We start from the raw sequence: 21,151 nt of genomic DNA on the forward strand, positions 1-21,151 counted from the left end.
ATTCCTGACTAACCAGTTCTGTAATGTTTACAATATTACGAAAAATATCAATCATTGGTTGAGTGATCGGTTCGCGAATCGGTTCGACCGAATCATTGAAAAGATTCAGTTCAAAAGAATGATTCTTTTGAGAATCGGACACCGTTCACTCGCCGTTGTGTTCCTTAGCTGACAGGTTAAGCACGCGGTTAAAGATCTCAGAGGCTTGACCATGGATATCGATGAAGATACGGGTATGTAGATATGTTTTATTTGTTAATTGTTGTTGGGTGATCCGAATTTAGCAGCGTTTTGAATCGTTTGTGAGTTTTGAACGTTTAGCACGTTTGCCAATGACAACTAATTCTCGAGCATTTTACATAGTTCATTTACTGATCAGTATATTCATGTTAACTTCATCTAGGTGATTCTTCACAACCAGAGGCTCCAGCCACTAAAATGTCCAGACAACAGATATTAACACTTATTGCAATGGCTTCCATAAACTTCAGTTCAATGATCTGTTACTCCATTCTGGGACCATTTTTCCCAAATGAGGTACAAAGTTGATATTTTATGATTTAAAATATGATTTGTCTGATCAACAGTATGAAATATAATTTGCTGTAAGTACTGTGCTTAGTACATTTAAGGTTCCTTAAACCATGCTAACTTCCAGTAGGATAACAATTAATTTCAATGTGATTCATTCTCTCTAGGCAAAGAAGAAAGGTGTCAGTCAAGCCATGATTGGTTTAATATTTGGAATCTATGCATTATGCACTTTGGTGGGCTCATTGGTGCTTGGAAAATATGTACGTTAATCATTATTTCAGAAGATAAACAACAGTTTTCTATTGTGAATCGCAGTATATCAGTGCATTTGACCTCTGTTTCAGATTGTCCAGATAGGAGCCAAGTTTATGATTGTGGCAGGGTTGTTCGTATCAAGCGGATGTACTGTGCTCTTCGGGTCAGTGAATCTGCAGTGTTTTATTGCGTGTTAAAGTTAGCCGTTAGTCTATGTCTACTGACTTTAAGGTTATTTACATGCCGGATTGTGGCTAAATGTTAAAAAGGGCCTGGAAAATTGGTCAAATACGTATTTAGAAATGTTTAATATTTCATCATTTCTTTTGCAGGTTTCTCGACCAAGTGTCTGATGGCACAGTTTTCATAGTGCTCTGTTTTATCACACGGTGCATAAACGCAATCGGCTTTTCCGCCGCCGACACGTCATCTTTTGCGGTTTCAGCAAAAGTTTTCCCCGACAACATAGCGACGGTTTTGGTGAGTTGCGGTCAGTGCTTGTTTTTCAGTGCAGTAATGGTGTTTTGGAGTAAAGCGACAAAGGAAGCATTATTGCACGTCACAAAAGATGCGCTGTTTCTCAAGAGAATCATCTTTAGATTCAGTTATTCAGTCTGTCTGGTTGTTTGGTTTCTCACGATCGGGGCATACAAACAGAACTGTTCTTATGGTTTTAATATTTGTGTAATTAATAAATGCGTCTCTACGGCGATATTTAATTCTCTCAGGGCTTCATGGAGATTTTTACAGGTCTTGGCCTGATATTGGGGCCTCCATTGGGCGGCTGGCTCTATCAGTCATTTGGATACGAAATCCCATTCGTTTTCACAGGATGTCTTCTGTTTGCAACAGTGCCTCTCAATCTGTGGATTTTACCAAGCTTTGGTAATTACATGTTTTTAATAATTTAATTTAAGTTTATTCCATTTGGCATAATCCTAGTTAAGTTATGTCACAAGGATTTAATTGCCCCGCGTCCGCTTTTGTTATTGTTCGCCCTCCAGCCATGGAGATAGACATGTGTTTATTTCATTCAAATATAGATGCTGTGCCTTCCCAGAATTCCTTCCTCAGATTGTGTACCAGAATAAAGATCCTTCTCATCTGCTTTGTGGTGTTCACGTTGAGTTCAGGACTTGGCTTCCTGGATGCAACACTGTCCATATTTGCCATAGAAAAGGTTATGAAGATTTGCGCTGTAAAGTTCATAAAATATTTCAGTTTTTATATGTTAACAGAAAACATCTCTGTACGTATTTTTTTTGAACAGCTTAATCTCAGTGCTGGTTCGGTGGGATTGCTCATGATTGGTCTTTCACTGCCATATGGAGCGGCGTCACCCATCTTTGGTGTGATCAGTGATAAATATCCTGTAAGTCAATATTTAAACAGTTATCAACATTTTTAGAGTGACAACTGAAAAATCTGATTTAAAAAAAAACTTGTATGTATTAAATACACACTTGCATATATATTTTTATATATATATATATATATATATATATATATATATATATATATATATATATATATATATATATATATATATATATATATATATAGTGATAATATGATGTGTATTTTTATTATATATATATATATATATATATATATATATATAATAAAACACATTACACGATATTATCACGATTAATCATTTGGCAGTAAATATTTAAATTTCTATTTAACATTTTAGCATGTTTTTATATTATTTGAATATGGTTTGCTTTGAAAAATAAGCATAATTCAGGTTTTATTTATTAATAAATAAACAACTTAATCTCTGGCTGTATTACGATTCTCGGTGTAGTCCATTAGGAAATGGATGATGGTGGTTGGAGGAATGGCCACCGCGGTTAGCTTCTGTTTCCTCGGCCCACTTCCAGTTTTCCATATTAGAAGGTGAAACATTCTAACTTTTTGAATGCCAGTTAGTCAGCTTTTTGCGTTACATTAAAGCAGCACTAATCATTTTTGTGCGTTCAGTCAGCTCTGGCTCACCGTCCTCATGCTGATCGTGGTGGGCTTTTCTCTCTGTATGACCTGTATCCCCACCTTTGCCGAGATGATCGCTTGTGCACAGTGAGACAAATGCACCGTACAAATCCACCCCTAGTTCCTATTTCACGTTAGGCCGTTTAAGAGACTACAGTGTCTAATTCACTGTTACGCCACACTAAATTCCTGAAATGGTTTGAATAAAAATACAACAATACAGACCTCTACTAAATACTGACACAAGTTCCTCGCATTGCAGCGAAAATGGCTTTGAGGAAGGCTTGAGTACGCTGGGATTGGTGTCAGGCTTGTTCTCTGCGATATGGTCTGCTGGGTGTGTATTAAAATAAAGTTTACATGCAATATGCAAGAATTCCTCCTTGCGAAACCTGAATGATCTTTTTCATGCTGAAGGATGTTTTTTGGGCCGACTATCGGAGGATACGTCACACAAGCGCTCAACTTCGAATGGAGCGCAGGGGTTCAAGGCGCCCTCGCCTTCCTCGCTGTAAGAAAAACATAAAAGCGTAACGCTCCATTTTTTTATAATATATATGCTTTTCTCTAACAATTAATTATGTATGAACTTTGATGATAAATGTTAATTTATTGACTTTTTATCCAAAAATTTTTAGGCCTTACTACAAGTCATATATTTTACAATAGAGGACATACAAAAGAAGTAAGCATTTTTTTATATATTTGTATTGCTTTATTTAGCAGTATAGTAAATGTACTAATATTTTAAATATATAAATATTTGAAAGGCATTCATTCTGTGAAGTAATTCTTATGTTGGTAAAAGTGGTATAACCAGAAAATAGTTGATAATGCATCATCTCTTTTTACGTTTCAGGTCACAAATGGCAAACGAGACGGACATATCTTCATCTCAAGGAGAAAAATCCCCTCTTCTCCCTAAAACAGATAATCTCGTGTGAAATAAGCCCCTGCAAGCTTTTAAATGGAAGCACAAACCTAATCATATTGCTGCTAAAAGAAGAACGCAGAGGTCAGTTTAACAACATAGACGTCTACTATATGTATTATAAGATCAGTTTAATCTTTATGCAGGATTTCAGTGAACATTTACAATGTAAATTCAAAAGTCCTATAAGATAGAACTAAGAGAGGAGATGTTTAATGCATAATAACAAGCTGACATTTACACTAAACATATCTGAGTTGTGCCTTTTGATAAACACTTAAGTGTGTTTATTTTTTTTGCCTTATTTTTTTGGCTTACTTATTGTTTAGTAACTATGATTAACTTTAGATGTAATATGATCCATTTAAAAAAAAGGTGTACATTTTTTTTTAAGTGAATTGAAAATAATGCCTTGTGTACATAATTCATTACCTCATATACGGCGTGTCTTTCAGTAAAGTACACTGGATTATTTCTGAAGTCTTGTTGAGGTTTTTAGAAATGTTTTGGACTAGTGCAAGAATGTGGGATTTGCATTTAAATATTACTTAACACAGATTACCCATCAAGCCCGAGTTTGTGACTGACCCCATTGTACCTGCTTTTACAGATTTACAAATAATTATGTACAGTTTTACAAAACACATTTTTACAATACGCATTAGTGTTTTCATAGCAATGAGATCATTCGATTCTTTGGAGCCGTTGCATAAATATCGATCCTTTCAACACTGCAGAGATTCTTTTTACACGACAATATGTTTAAAACTGGAACATTTTGAACTCTTGCATTCATTTGTGATACAGAAAAATATATTTAACCAACTGCATACATTAACTCTGGTATTAAATAAATACCACAGTTTATTCCCTTCTCTGATATGTGAATAAAATACATATTTATATTCAATGTCATTACGATTACTGCTGGTTGCTGTTATGTTAAAAATTGTAATTTAAATTAAAAAAATGTAAGAATACTACAATAGTACACAAAATACTGTACAGAAACACAGTAAAAATTAATTCATCTTGTACAACTACATAATACAAATCAGTATCAAAATTACAAAAATATATATATTTTTTAAATAAGGCCAACTACCAAAAAACACTTGTTTCTATGTCCTTAGTTCCTTCATAACAGAGGTAAATATTAGCAGTCAGATTTAATCACGTTGGTTCTGTCCTTCACCTTCAAACGCACCGTTGGCTTGGCCTAGTCTGGGAAGAGGTCTCCTCCTTCTGGAAGATGCTGAAGACATCTCGCGATCTGAAGACGGGACACGAGGCAGATCAGAGGGAACTTCACTCCGCTTCACCTTTTTCTTCTTCTTCTTTGTTCTGTGAAGAAAATAATATAATTACGTGCTCAAGAATACAAGTACTCAGATGACAGTTAATTCATACACGGTGGAGGACGCCTCGGGGTCAGTGTCCAGCTCGGAGATGATCTTCAGCTCTCCAGAGGCACTGATGGCTGCAGACAGCTGCAGGTACAGAGAACATAAGGGTCAAACTATGAAGTTTCACTAACTTCATGGGAGGAATAGATAATAAGTCTGGACCTGGACTGGTGTTGCACGCTCAACTCCTTCAGGTTGATCTAACGGTGATGGCTGTGCTTCTAAAGCGCTTGAGAGCTCTTCATCAAAACTCCCTATGGGAGATAAACATGGATTTAGATCATATAATACCATACACATGCTTTTGGTCATTAAACCTCGTTTACAAACCTTCATCAGCCACATAGGACGCTGGGAAATATCCTTCCTGTCCACTGACCAGTCGGCCAAACCACCAGCTGTCGTTGTCTTTGTACAGCACGTGGATCACATCACCACGGCGTATCGACAGCTCATCTGATCGATTGGCTCTGTACTCGTATAAAGACACAACCTACAGAACATTTAATACAAGAGGTCATTAACTGACTCCCAAGTAATTCCACATTTATTGTAAAACATATTAAAAGTTTACCGTTTGATGGATTTGCCCAAAATCTGTCTCTGCTTGTTGAGAGAATTCATAATCCAGTAAACTCTGCAGACACAAAACATTGTTTAGATTGATACAATAGAATATTAATGTGGAATTTGCCAGACAAAACTACAAAAATTAAAAATATAATTGAAAAAACTTCAAGCATTTGCATTTTATTTGATGAAATATTGTGAAATATTTTTACAATTTTACATTAAAATAGAAATTTATTCCTGTGATGCAAAGCTAAAGTCTCCAGGGTCACATGATCCTTCAGGAATTATTCTAATAATTTGGTTTGCAGCTCAACAATCATTGCTTTTTATGATCAATGTTCAAAACAGTTTTGTGGAAAGCATGACATTTTCTTTTGAACAATTTTATTAACAGAAAGTTAAAAATAACCTTTTTTTTTCAAGAACAGGAATGTTTTGTAACTATGTGTCTTTACAGAATATTTTTTAAAGTTTACTTTCGAATTGTACTGTAATACAAAAACAGGTCACACTGTCTTACTTTCTGGTGTTTGAGGGATGGAGTTCTTCTAATGGGCTGCCCAGCAGGACTGTAACCACCTGTGAGATGAGAGGACTATTTAAAGACCTAATGACATGTGATTTTAGTTTGTAAATTGAAAAGTGTATTTTCATCTTCTCTACCCTGTAGTGAGAGATGTGCTTTTAAAACAGTGCATGCTCGGGTTATCCTACATACAATACAGAGGATGATGTTGAGAACATACTACTGTGTGAGGTGAGTGTGGCCTGTGGAATGAGTTGAGCGCTGAGAGACGTGGACATCTGTAGTTTGGAGTGAGGAGACAGCAGAGACGGAGGAGGAAGATACGAGGCCAGGCCCTGAAAAAAAACACAATAACAAGAGGTCAATGTAGGACCGAGCTTTAGTATGAAAGCATTGTAATATGGTTTCGGTTTTTAATATATAAAAATATGAGTGCTCTTGTAGTAAATTTTAATTGTCAATCCCACAGCAAATAATTTTTAATCACTGTAAAATCATTTCAAGGAATAAACTGAAGCAGTCAACTGCAATAAATCGATTTAAGGCAGAATAATTTTACTACAATCGATAAACATAGTTAAAATATAAAAAATAATATACAAATAGAACAAATATTCACCTCCTGGCTCCTTCCCAAGTAAGACATGCCACCTTAAAAAAAATATATTTTGTGTCAAATTACAACAGAATTCATTGTTCATACATTAGAAATATATGAACAAATATTATAATTTTCACTTGCCTTGTTCATATATATCCACACCAGGAGAACTTCGATGGGGCTCCTGGAAGAAAATAAAAGTATAGCTCACAGATTATTGACTGAATTATTATACTAATAGTAATATCAGGCCTTTAAAACCTTCCAACTGATTCAAACTAAAAGCCTTTATGCTTTTAAAACGAATTCAACTTTTCTCAAGCTACCATCAAAGATTGATTCATTTTTTGTTTCATAGTTTAATATAACCATCATCGTGTTTACCAGTACAGAGTCTAGTTTCTGTTTGACCCGCTGCATCTTTAGGGACACACGAGCTGTGCTGGCGAACTGGTCCATGCTCATGACAGAAGTGTTCTGGAAGGCCGTGACCTCTGAGGAATTCCTGCCCATCTTACTCTCCAGGTTCTCTGACCGGCTCAAGCCTCTCAAACTCTCCACCTCCATCTGAGCCACTGCGTACAAGCACAAAATGCTGATCTTTAAGACATTTCTAAAAACGTACAAACCGGTGGTTTCTGAGTCATTTTAGAGTTACTCACCCTTCCGGTCATACAGATAAAGATGGATGGGCTGGTTTTGGCCGAAGGAAGAGAAGGCCACCATGTTCTCATGAGGGTGGAAAGCTACAGCTCGAAGCGCAGATGTATAGCACAGCTCTGAGTACACGGCAACCTGGTCACCTGCACAACACATGTCCCAGTTCAGTCTCCACTTGGTTTTTTATTTTTATTCAAACTGAAGTGACTCAAAAGAAACCCCGAACCTGTCTCAGAGTTCCACACATACGCCAGTCCGTCTTCACTGCCTGAAAACACGAAGCTTCCGCAGGGAGTGAATGTGCTGTTGATTCGCTCCCTGTAGTTTGTGGCACCTATGTATTTCTTCACTGCAAGACTGCAAAACAAGTCTTGGTTTTAATTTGATATTTGTATTTATTTGAGTACTCCCCTATAAATCACTGGTAATATCAACAAATGCACTTTTAAAAAAGTCAACATGGAATCTCTTATCAAAATTTCCCCAACTTATTTTCTTGCCCAAAATGAAATAATATAACATTATGGCATTAAATATTTTTAAATAAAAAAGGTAGATACTTACATCCTCAAATCCATGACCCTTAAAACGCTGTCTTTGGCATGAATTAAAAGTCGTCTTCCGTTGGGATGCACCTCTAATGAGTTGATGGATATTCCGTTCAGATCCGCCTCTTTAATTTCCTGAAGAGGACATTTTCATTTGCAAATTATTACATTTGTTCAAATTATGATTTCAAATTGTGATTTATTTAGCTCTTCTACGCAGCATTCGAGAATCCATACCCTCTCAATGCACCACTGACTGGTCAGTCCTCGGCGAGACCCGGGCATCACCTTGGTTCCCCACACAATAATGAGGCCAGAATTGTCCGCAGAAAACATTTTGCTTCCTTTGCGAAGAGCAACATATTACTTTTTTACATTTAAATGTATGAAATGTATGTGCCGCTAACATCTCAAATCACAGCTTTAACATCACTTCCAGACCGTTAATGTGTCAATTTCCTCTGTACCTTCTGGATCAAAACACAATGTGTTGATGAAAGTCTTGTGCCCGTCAAACTCTTGCAGAAGTTGCCCGTTCACGTCTTGCACGTGTACATTCCAGACCCGCAGCACCCCGTCGTAACCCCCCGTCACCACCAGACTCTGGGTTTGCGGGTGGAACTGGGCGCAGTACACGAATGAAGGGTGAGGAAGAGTTTTATGAGCGAAACTCTGGAGTCGTTCAACATTCCACACTCTTAAAAAAAACAAAAAAAAGGAAAGCAAAAAATGATGACACTTTCACTCATATTTGTGATGTAATTATCATTTTGGGGTAATCATTTTGCTTTTTTTACCTTACTGTTCCATCAGAGGATGCAGTTAACAGTCCGTTATCATCTCTGGACCAGCAGAGATCATATACCACACTCAGATGGCCATTAAAGGATGCCAGAACTTTCCCAGACGGAATCTCATATACTAAAAATAGAGGCATTTCATTAAATGCATACCTGGCCACACATCACGTCTTTCCATTTCCTTTCATCAAGTTTTCCACCACATTTAATACAGTTCCCTTCAAAAATGTATACTATATGGTAATACTAATAATGATAGTAATGGTAAATACAAATATTCCACATATGCTCTTAATAAATCAAATAATAAAATTGTAAAAAGTTACATAATTGTAACTTCGTCAACTAGCAAGTTTTATGTTTAATAAAAATACATTACAGACAAAGACAACATGTATAGCAACAAATGACTTACTAATGATTGGAAACGCATCTCTATCTGCGCATGCAGCGGCTAGTGCACGTCCATCATGAGAGAAACGCAGAGTAAAGCAGCCCATCTGACCTCCACGGAAGGAATGCATTGGTTTATTCGGAATGCGACACACCTGTTAAACAGATGATAAGAATTATTAGTATTAGGTTAAACAAGAGGCTTACTGACTATAAAGCAAATAAAATACCTGTCCAGGTATGCGGCTCCACTTAATGATTTCTGATTTGCTCTCCAGTATCTGTGTGCTGGTTTTATTGGTCATCTCAGTATTGAGCTCACTGTAGGAGGTAGTTCCACGCTCCTGCTGGAGAGCCATCATGGACCGGATACTGGGGTCCACCTGTTCAACAAAAAGTCCAAATCGAACTTCAATAAGCACAGATTTGAGCATTTTCGGTGGCTTTTAAATTCAAAACGTGTCCCTACATGCTCTGGTGGTTTGAGGCCTTTCACTGTGACGTAGAGGGTTGATGCGTATTTGTTTCTTGGGTACTTTGACCACCACTGGAACACTTCAACTGTTTGTGGCTGTTTCTTTGCACGTGGAGGAGAACAGTAAAGTTGTAGACGCAGTTTGGTGTCGACGTTCAAGACGCCGTTGGTTCCTACAAGCTAGAAGAAATAGCAAACTGGAATATAATCCACAACTCGTGAAGTACACAGTTACGTGAAATCTATAAAGCTGACATACTAAAAAACCAAACATCTGTGAAAAAATTATTAACCACACCAAAGATTAAAGTAAAAGCCGGTACCTTCAAAAAAGCCCAAGCAATCTTCCGGAAACCCCTATCGTGTCGGTCAACAGAGACGTTTGTTCGTGCTTCCTCCATACTAATGAAATCCAGAATCTGTAACACAAAAGTGTTTTAGTTATTCCATTATTTTGTTCTGAGAATGCAAATATAGTTTTAAACGTATTCACGTGCACAAACCTCAAAAAACAATATCACACGAGGACTCTCATCGTCCTCTTGAAGAAAGTATCCAAAGCGCTCATTGAAGATAATCTGTTCCTCCCATTCTGGAACTGTATTTTTGTGTTTCTTGAAATCAAACGGTTGGGTTATGATGGGCAGGATGTGCTCGATGTTTTCTTGCTCATAGAAGGATGAAACATGACGATGGCTGAAAACCGAATAAAAACACTGAGAATAAATCAGATTGTACATGGTATGAAGATTATAAACCAAATGGTTCTAGCAGGTTTTGGTTTTAGCGGTGAAAACAACCCAAACCTGTCCTCCTTCTTCACATACTGTCCAGTGACCTCATCAACCACGTGAACTTTGACCATAGGATGAGACACCATCAGGTCTGTCTTCAGCTTGTCTGTCCTGTGGATATAAACTCCCAGCACCAGACTGTCGTCAAAGGATCGCTTCTCTTCTGCCTGTTCCTCCTCAACAGCCACTACAACCAGAAATAAACACAATCAACATTAATATCGCATACAAAACATATTAAGAGAATATGGTGGAAACCAAAAGATTAACAACCCAATGCAGCTATATTATACACGTTATTTTAGAAATTGTGGAAATGTTGCAAATCTCATATTTATATTAATGTTGATTATAGACATTAAAATTAAGAAACGATTTTATGTTATGGCAATTACAGCCTATCATACCTTCTTTTCGTTTCTTTTTCTTCTTCACTTTGGGTTTGACTGTGTCCTCCTTGAACTCCTCCACAGCACTATCCTGGATATTTTCTATCTGGTTACCCTCTTCAGTTTGCCTGCAAATAAAAAGGCAAAAATGAAATGATGAGGAAAATCCATCACGCTTATCACCTTAAAAAAACGTTTCGAGTTTTGAAGTCACGTTACTCTACTCACACTGTGCTTAACTGCACTTTTAACCTTTTGATTAAAGATAAAATGTCTAATTTCTACAGCCCCAGCATCACCATCTAATATATATAGCATTAACTGTTATCATTTATGAATATGCATTGGTTTTTTTTACCTTCTATCGCCATCATGTTTGTTTGATTTCACCTTCTTCTTTTTCTTCTCCAGCTCATTGTTCAGCGGCTGGCTCTCCGTAAGCTTCTCCGCGGCTTTCTTCCGCGTCATCTTCTTCCCAGCCGTCTCGTCCTCCTGCGAGATCTGATGTTGGTACGCCTGCAGATAATCATCTTCTGTCTCCGTGTCTTCTTTCTTTCTGCCGACATCATTCTCACTTTTACTCTTTCCCTTCCTAGTCTTCCTAGTACGTTTTCCATCAATCTCTGCATCGGCCCTCCTGTCGTGGTCTTCTTCGTTTTGAACAGGAGGTAGAAGTTGTGGGAGTTTTCGTTTGCTTTTCTTTTTCCCACCGGTCAGCGTGGGCTCCTCCTCACTCACAGAATTGTTTATGTTGGTCTTTTCAGATGCTTCCCTCTCTCTGCGCCTGTTTTTAGTGTATCTAGGGCTGCCCTGAGCTGGATCATATGTGTTATGGAGGATAGCTTCATCATCTTCAATGTCTTTACTTAAATCTAGGTTCTTTTTCAAGGTTTGAAGCTGGAAGACAAGATTATGGAGTTCAAATGACAGACGTAGCAGACCTAATAGGCAGCAGGGTTAATTGTCTTTTGGCTTTATTGGTTAAATTAAGATTATTTTTACTATTACTAACCGCAATAATTTCCTGGGAGTGATCAGTGATCTGTTTGGCTTTCTTTTTCTCAGAGGGAGGGTTTGTGTATCTCTTCAACACCTCATCAAAGCGAGCTTTGGTCTTAGCCCTCACATCACTTTGACCTGTCAAACAAGAGATTTGCAGATCAGTGACAAAGAAAAAAGCTGTTATATATTAAATACAAGCGATCTTTACTGACCTGCTGGCATTCTGGTGAACTATGAAATTCATTCTGGAAACAACAATCCTAAAACTGATATATCATACATTACAAGAAGACCAACGCAACATTTAGACAGCATTTAATGGCCTATTTTGTTACAACCACGTAGAAAGAGTTTAGTTATTCTTACTAGGAATACTAAGCAGATTATGTAATATTTAGCTTTGCCGCCAACACAGAAACGCCTCTAAAACCCCGATATTCTATGCTAATTTAACTAATATATCACTGCCGTTGAGTTAGTAAACCAATTCCGATGTAATCTGATTATTAATTCGATTCTGATACGCCACAATGCGTATATTTGGATCGGTGATTGTTGATGTTGTAGCTTTGCTAAATCCCACACGGTTAGCGGAAAACACAAACAAATCACTGCAAGCGCGCGGTATTGCACGTCCCCTCGAAAGCCAAGCAAATCTATATCATTTTGCATATTCTGCTGCTAAATGCACGGTTTCTGCCAAATAAACGTACTTTGTGTGCAACAAAATGCCGCGAGGAAGTCGAATCATATCTGCTGTAGAGGACCCATGGACGAGCTCAGTGAGCAGCCATTGCTGGCGCGACCGTTTCCAACAGCAACAACAACAACAAGATTAGCCCCGCCTCCCTTGGTTACTGTTGCCACATCAAACAAGAAGAAAAGCGCCGTGGTTTATTTACTTTAGATTATAAATGTGCGTGTAATGGTCACATTTCGTAAGTCGATATGGATAAAAACGTGTGCTAAATGAATACACGAAAGGGTATTTCAAGTACAAATGGGTCAGCCATCTGCAGGAAGTTCATCTCACCACCAGAGGTCTCTGCCACGCGCTTATAGAAATATTTATTTAATGCAATCACTCTTTGCGAGCTATTTTATTGCTGTCGTTCTTCTATTCGTTTTATAAATATATATACAATATAATAAAGTAAATAAATAAAATATATGTATGTATATATATATATATATATATATATATATATATATATATATATATATATATATATATATATATATATATATATATATATATATTGTTTGTGTGTTGTAACTGTCCCCACTCTCTCCTTATATATTAAAAACGGTCACATTAAAAAAGTTATATTATATATTAGTCTTTATACATAGATAACTTTTTTATTTCAGACTTGAGAAGAGCACAGGAATGTTAGCATTAGCTAATTAGCTAAAATCATGTCATTTTGCAGCAGAGCTTGTTCTAGTTCAGCTTTTTCAAGAAAAGTTGTTGTCATCTGTCACAGTTAAGTTAAAGCATTACTGTAAACACACTTTGTTTTTGGATTAAATGTATTCGGAAATGAAGACCACACTCGGCCTGCTTTCACACACGGCTATCACTGTTTTCCTATCTATCTGGTAAATATATAACCAGGTCGATACACTCGAAAGGGAAACTATTAAAATAGACTCAATGTCCAAGAGGACATTTTGTGAAAGAAGCAAGCGAAACTCATCAGGAGATAAAACCTATTTGTGAATAATGTGAATCAGAGTTAAATGCTGCTGTCTAGAGACTGAATGGATTTATGAACTGAATGAAGATTTAGTTTGATGTTCTTCTTTTTTAAGACAGAGGTAAGTTTGATCACATTTCTTCATTTGTTCATTTGTTTGTTACAAATTTACATTATACAGCTGTCTTACTGTGACATTAGAGTATTTTCATAGGCTTCATAAGCACTCAACTATTTGTTGATCAAATTCAGTCTGACCTTTTGCTGTCAAACAGAAACAAAAAACTAAATAAAGCCCTAAATATTTCCTACAGCAACTGGTGTAAATGTGAAAAGGGCTTTCTTAGAGATGAAATGAACACATCAGGGTTTTTAGCAGCTCTACTGGCTGTGAATCACAGAATCAGGGTTGTGTTGAGGATATTAAAGTTAAAATGTAAAAGTTCAAAACATCATAGTCCTCACAGTCATACATGATTCAGATATTTAGACTGATTCAAGCAGCCGGTTCGAAAAAAAAGAATGTGTTTATGCGTCTGTCAGGAAAAAATACTTTGTTTTACTATGTATTGAAATACTGTTTTGCATAAAAATGACGTTATTTCAGTAGTGTATTTATATTGTCTATTTGTAAAGCAAATCCTGTAAAATGAGTGTTTATGAGAAGAGAGAGAAGGAGGATGTTCACATACACAAAGCAGCATCTCCAGAACCCAGCTGTGTGTCTATGAAGAGTGACAGATCCATAGAACTGCCCCCTAAATTCAGTGGTGAAGCAGGGATCTCTGACCCTGAGTGAGTATAAGGATTTTTATCAAATTTACTGTATTTTATGTCAGTTTTCCATATTGTCTGTCCTTCATGTCTACAGTGCATCATTCAACTTGGTTTCAGTCATACAAATAAACCTTGAGTAATACTTTTTTGTGATGTCAAGGGATCAGCGATCAGTATAAAATGTAGAAATCTAATAATCACGAGCACAGATGCAAACATGATTTATTATTTCAATAATATGTACTGTTTAAGCTTTTTTATTTTTCTGTTCATTTCAATGTTTATGCAGAATGAAGAAAGATGATGTGAACAGATCAGTGACGCCTCGTCTGACCTGTGCTGACTCCGACTGTCAGGCCCTCATCAGACAGAGAGTGAAAGAGCAACACAAAACCAACACTAAGAGCAAGTATGAAAGATTTGAGGGAACTGAGCTAGAAGAGAATCAAACCTTCCTGAACAGGTTCTACACACAGCTCTACCTCATAGAGGGAGAGAGTGAAGGAGTGAATGAACAGCATGAGGTTTTACAGATGGAGAAACCAGCCAGAACACAAGACACTCCAATCTACTGCAATGACATCTTTAAACCCTTACAAGAACCAGGATATGAGGAGAAAGACAACATCAAGACTGTTCTTACTAAAGGTATCGCTGGAATTGGAAAAACAGTTTCTGTGCAGAAGTTCATTCTGGACTGGAGCGAGGGAAAAGCCAATCAGGATGTAGATTTCATGTTTGTTCTTCCATTTCGAGAGCTGAACTTGATTAAAGATCACCAGTACAGTCTTCACAGACTTCTGCTGGACTTTCATCCTGAACTTCAAGATCTGGAATCAAAGATTTATGGGGAGTGTAAAGTTGTGTTTATCTTTGATGGTCTGGATGAAAGCAGAATTACACTGACGTTTTCAGATAATGAGAAGTTTTGTGATGTGAATGAGTCTTCATCAGTGGGTGTGTTGATTTCAAACCTCATCAGAGGAGACCTGCTTCCCTCTTCTCTCATCTGGATCACCTCCAGACCAGCAGCAGCCAATCAGATCCCCTCAAAATACATCAACCGTGTGACAGAAATTCAGGGATTCAATGATCCTCAGAAAGAGGAATATTTCAGGAAGAGAATCAGTGACGAGCATCAAGCCAACAGAATCATCTCTCACATTAAAAGATCAAGAAGCCTCCACATCATGTGTCACATCCCCGTCTTCTGCTGGATCTCAGCCACTGTGCTTCAAAACCTCCTGAAACAAGACGACGGGGCAGAAATCCCCCAAACTCTGACTGAAATGTACATCCACTTCCTGCTGACTCAGATCAACATGAGGAATCAGAAATATGATCAGAGAGGTCCAGAGGATCTGCTAAAGTCCAATACAGACATGATTGTGAAATTTGCTAAACTGGCTTTCAATCAGCTGATGAAGGGCAATGTGATGTTTTATGAGGAGGACCTGATTGAAAGCGGCATAGACGTCACTGATGCCTCAGTGTATTCTGGGATTTGTACTGAGATCTTTAAGGAGGAATCTGTGATTCATAAGAGGAAAGTCTACTGTTTCATACATCTGAGCTTTCAAGAGTTTCTAGCTGCTTTCTTTGTGTTTTATGCCCATGTATTCAAGAAAAAGAATCACTAAAGTTGTTTCTGAATGAAGAATACAAGGGTTACAGCTGGCAAAACTCTCTGTATGAGCTACTAAAAGCAATGATTAAAAAATCCTTAAAGAGTAAAAATGGACACCTGGATCTTTGCCTGCGGTTCCTGCTGGGCGTCTCACTGGAGTCCAATCAGAGACTCTTACAGGACTTACTGATATGCACAGTAAACAGCTCAGAAAGCGTTGAAAAAATCACACAGTACATTAAATGCACAATCAAAGGTGATAAATGTCTCTCAGCTGACAGATGCATCAATCTGTTCTTCTGTCTGCTGGAGATGAACGATCAGAGTCTGTACAGAGAGATTCAGGAGTTTGTGAAATCAGAGAATGACACAGTAAATCAACTGTCTCCATCTCACTGCTCAACAATAGCCTACATGATTCAAATATCAGAGGAGATGCTGGATGAGTTTGATCTGAAGAAATACAACACATCAGATGAGGGTAGAAGGAGACTGATACCAGCTGTGCTGAACTGCAGAAAAGCTCTGTGAGTAGTATTTATGTAATTAAAGATGAAACTGCCATAACAACACATTTTAAAGGAAATCAAAAGTTGTTTGAAGAGAAAAAAACTGTTTTAATGTCAAAAGCATTTCATCACCTCCTGACTCTCCAAACAACGTGTAAACTGTCAAACCCAGAAAAAAGTCATGAGCAGTTTAGTAACAATTTTATGAAAACATTTATTATTTAATTTTTTTTGTGATTTTGTTACACTATATTCAGTTTAAACTGTATTCAATTTAAAAATAATAATCATATGAACATTTCTGGAAATATGTCAACTATATTAAGCTATATCTGCTAAATATTAAGATATTATTTAAGATTTTATGACAATTTTCATCCTCTATCTGGCTCTTACAATTAAACATGTTGTTTTTAGGATTAATATGAAAGAAAATCTTTTTTATTAAGTATCAGAAAACAATATTTGAACCCACCCTGTTCTCTTTATATTATATTTCATCCTGTGTTGTAGACTTGATGGCTGTAATCTCACTGATCAGTGCTGTGAAAGTTTGTCTTCATCTATACAATCACCAAACTCCTCACTGAGAGAGCTGGACCTGAGTAACAATGACCTGCAGGATTCAGGAGTGAAACTGCTCTCTGATGGACTGAAGAGTTCACACTGTGAACTCAACATACTGAGGTAAACAATAATAATTAAAGGTTCACTTGGTTAGGCAATTAAAGACTTCTGTTCTGCATTACTGATAATTAAATAGCAATGCAGTTGGAACAGTCAATAGTCTTGACTCACTCAACAAGACAAGAGAAACTTGTTAGGCATTACATTTTCACATGAGGTCCTAAATGAAAAATGTAGTTTAGTGCAATAACTGTAATATAGCATCATATAGTCACTGAGATATCTTATAAACTATGTGCACTAAGTGGGTCAACAGTGCCACTGTTCTGTCTGTGCTATCATCACATAAGAAGCACCCATCACTGGTCAGAATAAATCAAATTATCCAATAGTCTACAAATACGTGTCTGGAATACTGTGATCAAGAAACTAAAACACAAAGTAAATTACACTTACATCCAGCTCTAAAATCAATTTATGAATTGGAAGAGCATCTCCAGAATATCAGTGTGGTTTGTAGCTGTTTACAAAATATAAGCATGGCGTTTGAGAAGTGGTGACTGATATGAAAAACGTACTGCAGTCTAAACTTTGCTGAGTGTGTTTGTAGATTATCTGGCTGTATGGTGACGGAGGAAGGCTGTGGTTTTCTGGCTTCAGCTCTGAGTTCAAACCCCTCACACCTGAGAGAGCTGGATCTGAGCTACAATCATCCAGGACCATCATTAGTCAAGCTGCTCTCTGATCCAAACTACAGACTGGAAGAACTCAAGTATGTTCAACACTAATCCTGTTCACAACTCATCCCATCATGATACAGCAATAGATTTCTGCAGTTAATAGATGAAAATCAGTTATGAATTAAAACACTTGAAATGTTGAATGTAAAGGTGAGTTTGAGGATTTCACCCAGTGATAGAGACTGTGAAGTAGGAACTACATAAAATATAGCAGGACAGACAGAGAATCACAAATCATCTTCATCAGAGGATATAAATTCAGGTCTTCTGAAGTTGTTTAATCACTTTATGTGATGAACAGACAAAATTAAATCAATATTAACATTTATTAATTTTGGAAATGTTTACAGTACCTGCTGCAGATATTTCATGTTTGCAATTTAAAGAAACAATTTATAAAAAGCCTTGCATGATTATTTGTCCTTCAATTAAATACACAATTTATGTAAAATGATTATTAAATTATTCATATTAATATGCTGAGTTTGACAGTCATTTGTTTTTATAGTGTGGATCATGGAGGAGAGTTCAGGATTACAGCAGGACTAAAGAAATGTAGGTCACACATACATACATTCATGCACACACACACACACACACACACACACACACACACACACACACACACACACACACACACACACTCACACACTTTGTAATGGCTGGTTAAAAACAATCCAATTGTCAATCTAGAGCTGAGTAAATATTAAACAGAACTAGGGATACATGATAATAATAAAACTGGTTATCATCACGATATGAACTGTCTATTCCAGTTCAATAGATTACTATAATCAGATTTTCTGTGATGGCTGCTGGCAAATCAATCCAGTTTTAAATTTTAAATTCATCTTTAAAGCTAAAATGGGCTTTAAAGATGCACTAATCAAAGAGACATGCCAGTCAAAAGCTGTAATGTTGTGGATCTATGTCATGGAAAAGCTAGAAGATATTTCATTAAAAAAAAAAAACTACAGAGAACAAAAAAACAAAATGATGGGAAAAACAGACAACAACTTATAATATATCTAGGCTAAAAGTCTGTCTCAGTCTTCAAACAACTGAAAACTCTCTCTTTAATACTACTTGACTTCATTCTAAATTTATATATACATGAAATTATTTTTATTTATTTCCCTTTCCAGATTGTACTTTATTTTAACAGTTTTAAGTGCCCTGTAGCTGGCGATATCACACCTTTTGTAGCAACACCTTTTGCAGCCAGTTTTAATAACACACACACCTTAAATGTTGTAATCTATCTATCTTGTTTTCAGATGCATGTGATCTCACCCTGGATATAAACACTGTGAACACTCACCTTGCTCTTTCTGAGAACAACAGAAAGATGACATATGTAGAAGAAAACCAACCGTATCCTGATCATCCAGACAGATTTGAGTGTCCTCAGGTTCTGTGTGTAGAGAGTCTGACTGGACGCTGTTACTGGGAGGCTGAATGGAGCGGGGGAAGGGTTTATTTATCCGTGACATATAAAGGAATCAGCAGGAAAGGATGCAGTGATTACAGTTGGTTTGGGTTTAATAAAAAGTCCTGGAGTCTGGACTATTTTGAAAACAAATTCACTGCCAGACACGGTAATGAAATCAAAGTCATATCAACCCGTTTGCGTGCCTCTAACAGAGTAGGAGTGTATCTGGACTGGTCAGCCGGCCATCTGTCCTTCTACAGTGTCTCTGACAAACACACACTCACACACTTACACACATTCAACACCACATTCACTGAACCCCTCTACGCTGGATTTATGCTTACCTGCGGATCCTCAGTGTCTTTATGTCAGATTAAACAGCTTCCTGTGAGGCAACATTGAGACATAATGACTGTTCAAAAGATAGGGATTAAACTCATGTCAGACTCTGTCTTTGTGGGGTTTGTGGGAATCTGTGAGAGTTTGTATGCATTCAGTGATCAGCTTGCGTTTTGACCTCTGCAATATTTTTGAGGACCCTGCATTATGCCCTTTTTACATGTGTTTTAAAGCCATATAAGTTTAAACTTCATATATATATTCTTAGCGCACATAAACAGAAAGCGGCTTCCATGGGCGGGGCTTGTGCAAAGTGACATCATGTTGTATAGATTCTTTACCAGCAGCCGTGAACGTTTTGTACAATACATGAAAAGCGAAGTTTGATGTCAAATAAAAGAGACGCTACTTGCTTGATTACTTGTTATCATTGTATATTGCGTTTGTTTGATGTTCGTTACTTGTCACCCTGTGTATTGTTTTTACGTTCCCTTTTCCGCTCATGTTGTTATCATGCGTTGTGTGTTATGAGGCCGGGGAGAAGTGGACAGGTAAGAACGTCACGTGACATACATTACAACACGTAGGAATCTGTCTTGTATAGTACATCAGGTTAGGGGCGCGTGCCACCCCATGTACTCTTGTTTTGGATAAGAGAGCGTAGTTTAGTTAGGGCGTCTCGGACGCTGAAGACATTTTCTTTTCATATAGTTTCTGTTGGTAGATAGCTTAGGGGGGAAATTAAGTAGCTGAACACTGTTTTGATTTATTTTCTTTAGCACCGCCCTCGTCTCTTCTTCCCGTTCCATCCGTCTTTTGTTTTGTTCATGTAAATACTGTAAATAGTGTAGGTGTATATACCTTTTTCCTTTTTGTTCTATCACATCTACACTTTTGTATTTTATAATCACCAACACAAATAAAAGTGTTATCTTGCACTTTAGTTTGCAGTGTTTTCTTTGTCCCACACACTGTTTGCGCGTTCTTTAATGTCTGTCTTTTTAAATGTTATACCCCAGTATTAATCAATATTAATCTTTAAATGTAAACGGTTATATTTCTATCTTGCTTCAGACATTTTTGAGACACTTTTTTATGATGATTAAAAAAAGAAGTGGGTGATTTTTATCATTATAAGGTTGTTGTGTAGCCTGGTGTAAATACGGGACTGCATATATTTGCAAAATATTTAATATAATTTAAGATTTATATTTAAGTGTTGCAAAAGAAATTTAAGTTAAAGGATATTTTGCAATGATTTATTTCTTCGTCTTTATTTTCTTTAATTATTTTTGTTTGCAAAAAGGACCTTTTTCTCAATACTTTAACTTTAATTTTAACCCTTTTTTTATTTTGTCTCCCTGTCATTTTCTTTTACAATACTACTTTTAAACCTATCTTTTGCAAATTTGTGGCCATGCATTGACTCCATACCATAGCTATTGGCCATTCTGAGTAAGTTAAATTAAGTGTAAGGAAAATAGGTGATACAGGACTTTTCCGACATCTTCTCTCAGT

At 36.9% G+C, this 21,151-nt stretch overlaps 2 protein-coding genes and 1 pseudogene across 4 annotated transcripts; 2 read left to right on the top strand and 1 right to left on the bottom strand.

Annotated features, from left to right (window-relative positions):
- The first annotated feature begins 141 nt into the window (after window positions 1–141).
- On the top strand, window positions 142–4,625 carry slc18b1 (solute carrier family 18 member B1). Its single transcript, XM_043263293.1, has 14 exons — window positions 142–233; window positions 404–537; window positions 699–794; window positions 879–952; window positions 1,122–1,269; window positions 1,518–1,674; window positions 1,833–1,969; window positions 2,060–2,161; window positions 2,600–2,691; window positions 2,776–2,871; window positions 3,047–3,121; window positions 3,202–3,295; window positions 3,423–3,469; window positions 3,644–4,625. Exons 1-14 carry the CDS (start codon window positions 212–214, stop codon window positions 3,726–3,728), a joined length of 1,359 nt encoding a protein of 452 aa, XP_043119228.1. The 5' UTR covers window positions 142–211; the 3' UTR covers window positions 3,729–4,625.
- On the bottom strand, window positions 3,637–12,710 carry ahi1 (Abelson helper integration site 1). 3 transcript variants are annotated; one of them, XM_043263290.1, is made up of 28 exons: window positions 12,596–12,710; window positions 12,095–12,148; window positions 11,893–12,017; window positions 11,239–11,777; window positions 10,899–11,008; window positions 10,504–10,678; window positions 10,201–10,393; window positions 10,021–10,116; window positions 9,692–9,877; window positions 9,453–9,605; window positions 9,245–9,377; window positions 8,827–8,950; window positions 8,497–8,726; window positions 8,267–8,373; window positions 8,046–8,164; window positions 7,708–7,838; window positions 7,484–7,624; window positions 7,206–7,396; window positions 6,963–7,005; window positions 6,840–6,871; window positions 6,441–6,555; window positions 6,215–6,273; window positions 5,696–5,758; window positions 5,452–5,614; window positions 5,284–5,375; window positions 5,126–5,205; window positions 4,911–5,059; window positions 3,637–3,705 (listed from the first exon to the last, which is right to left on the bottom strand). In XM_043263290.1, the coding sequence occupies exons 2-28, from the start codon at window positions 12,102–12,104 to the stop codon at window positions 3,680–3,682; spliced, it is 3,585 nt and encodes a 1,194-aa protein (XP_043119225.1). In that variant the 5' UTR covers window positions 12,105–12,148; window positions 12,596–12,710; the 3' UTR covers window positions 3,637–3,679. The 3 variants fall into 3 exon arrangements, with proteins under 3 accessions (XP_043119225.1, XP_043119224.1, XP_043119226.1); XM_043263289.1 differs by lacking the exon at window positions 3,637–3,705 and having other exon boundaries at window positions 3,830–5,059; XM_043263291.1 differs by lacking the exon at window positions 3,637–3,705 and having other exon boundaries at window positions 3,830–5,059; window positions 12,095–12,127; window positions 12,596–12,699.
- A 646-nt stretch (window positions 12,711–13,356) lies between these two features.
- On the top strand, window positions 13,357–20,526 carry LOC122361888 (annotated as a pseudogene).
- The last annotated feature ends 625 nt before the right edge of the window (window positions 20,527–21,151 follow it).

This window comes from Puntigrus tetrazona, chromosome 17, assembly GCF_018831695.1.
Source record: "Puntigrus tetrazona isolate hp1 chromosome 17, ASM1883169v1, whole genome shotgun sequence".
In the NCBI taxonomy this organism is placed as follows: domain Eukaryota; kingdom Metazoa; phylum Chordata; class Actinopteri; order Cypriniformes; family Cyprinidae; genus Puntigrus; species Puntigrus tetrazona.

Coding starts and splice junctions, on each gene's coding strand:
- slc18b1 (XM_043263293.1), top strand. CDS start 212: ATGGATATCGATGAAGATACGG. Junction 538..698: donor GACCATTTTTCCCAAATGAG/GTACAAAGTTGA, acceptor CATTCTCTCTAG/GCAAAGAAGAAAGGTGTCAG. Junction 3,470..3,643: donor ATAGAGGACATACAAAAGAA/GTAAGCATTTTT, acceptor TTTACGTTTCAG/GTCACAAATGGCAAACGAGA.
- ahi1 (XM_043263290.1), bottom strand. Junction 11,778..11,892: donor ACTCCCAGGAAATTATTGCG/GTTAGTAATAGT, acceptor CTTGTCTTCCAG/CTTCAAACCTTGAAAAAGAA. Junction 7,397..7,483: donor TTATCTGTATGACCGGAAGG/GTGAGTAACTCT, acceptor GCTTGTACGCAG/TGGCTCAGATGGAGGTGGAG.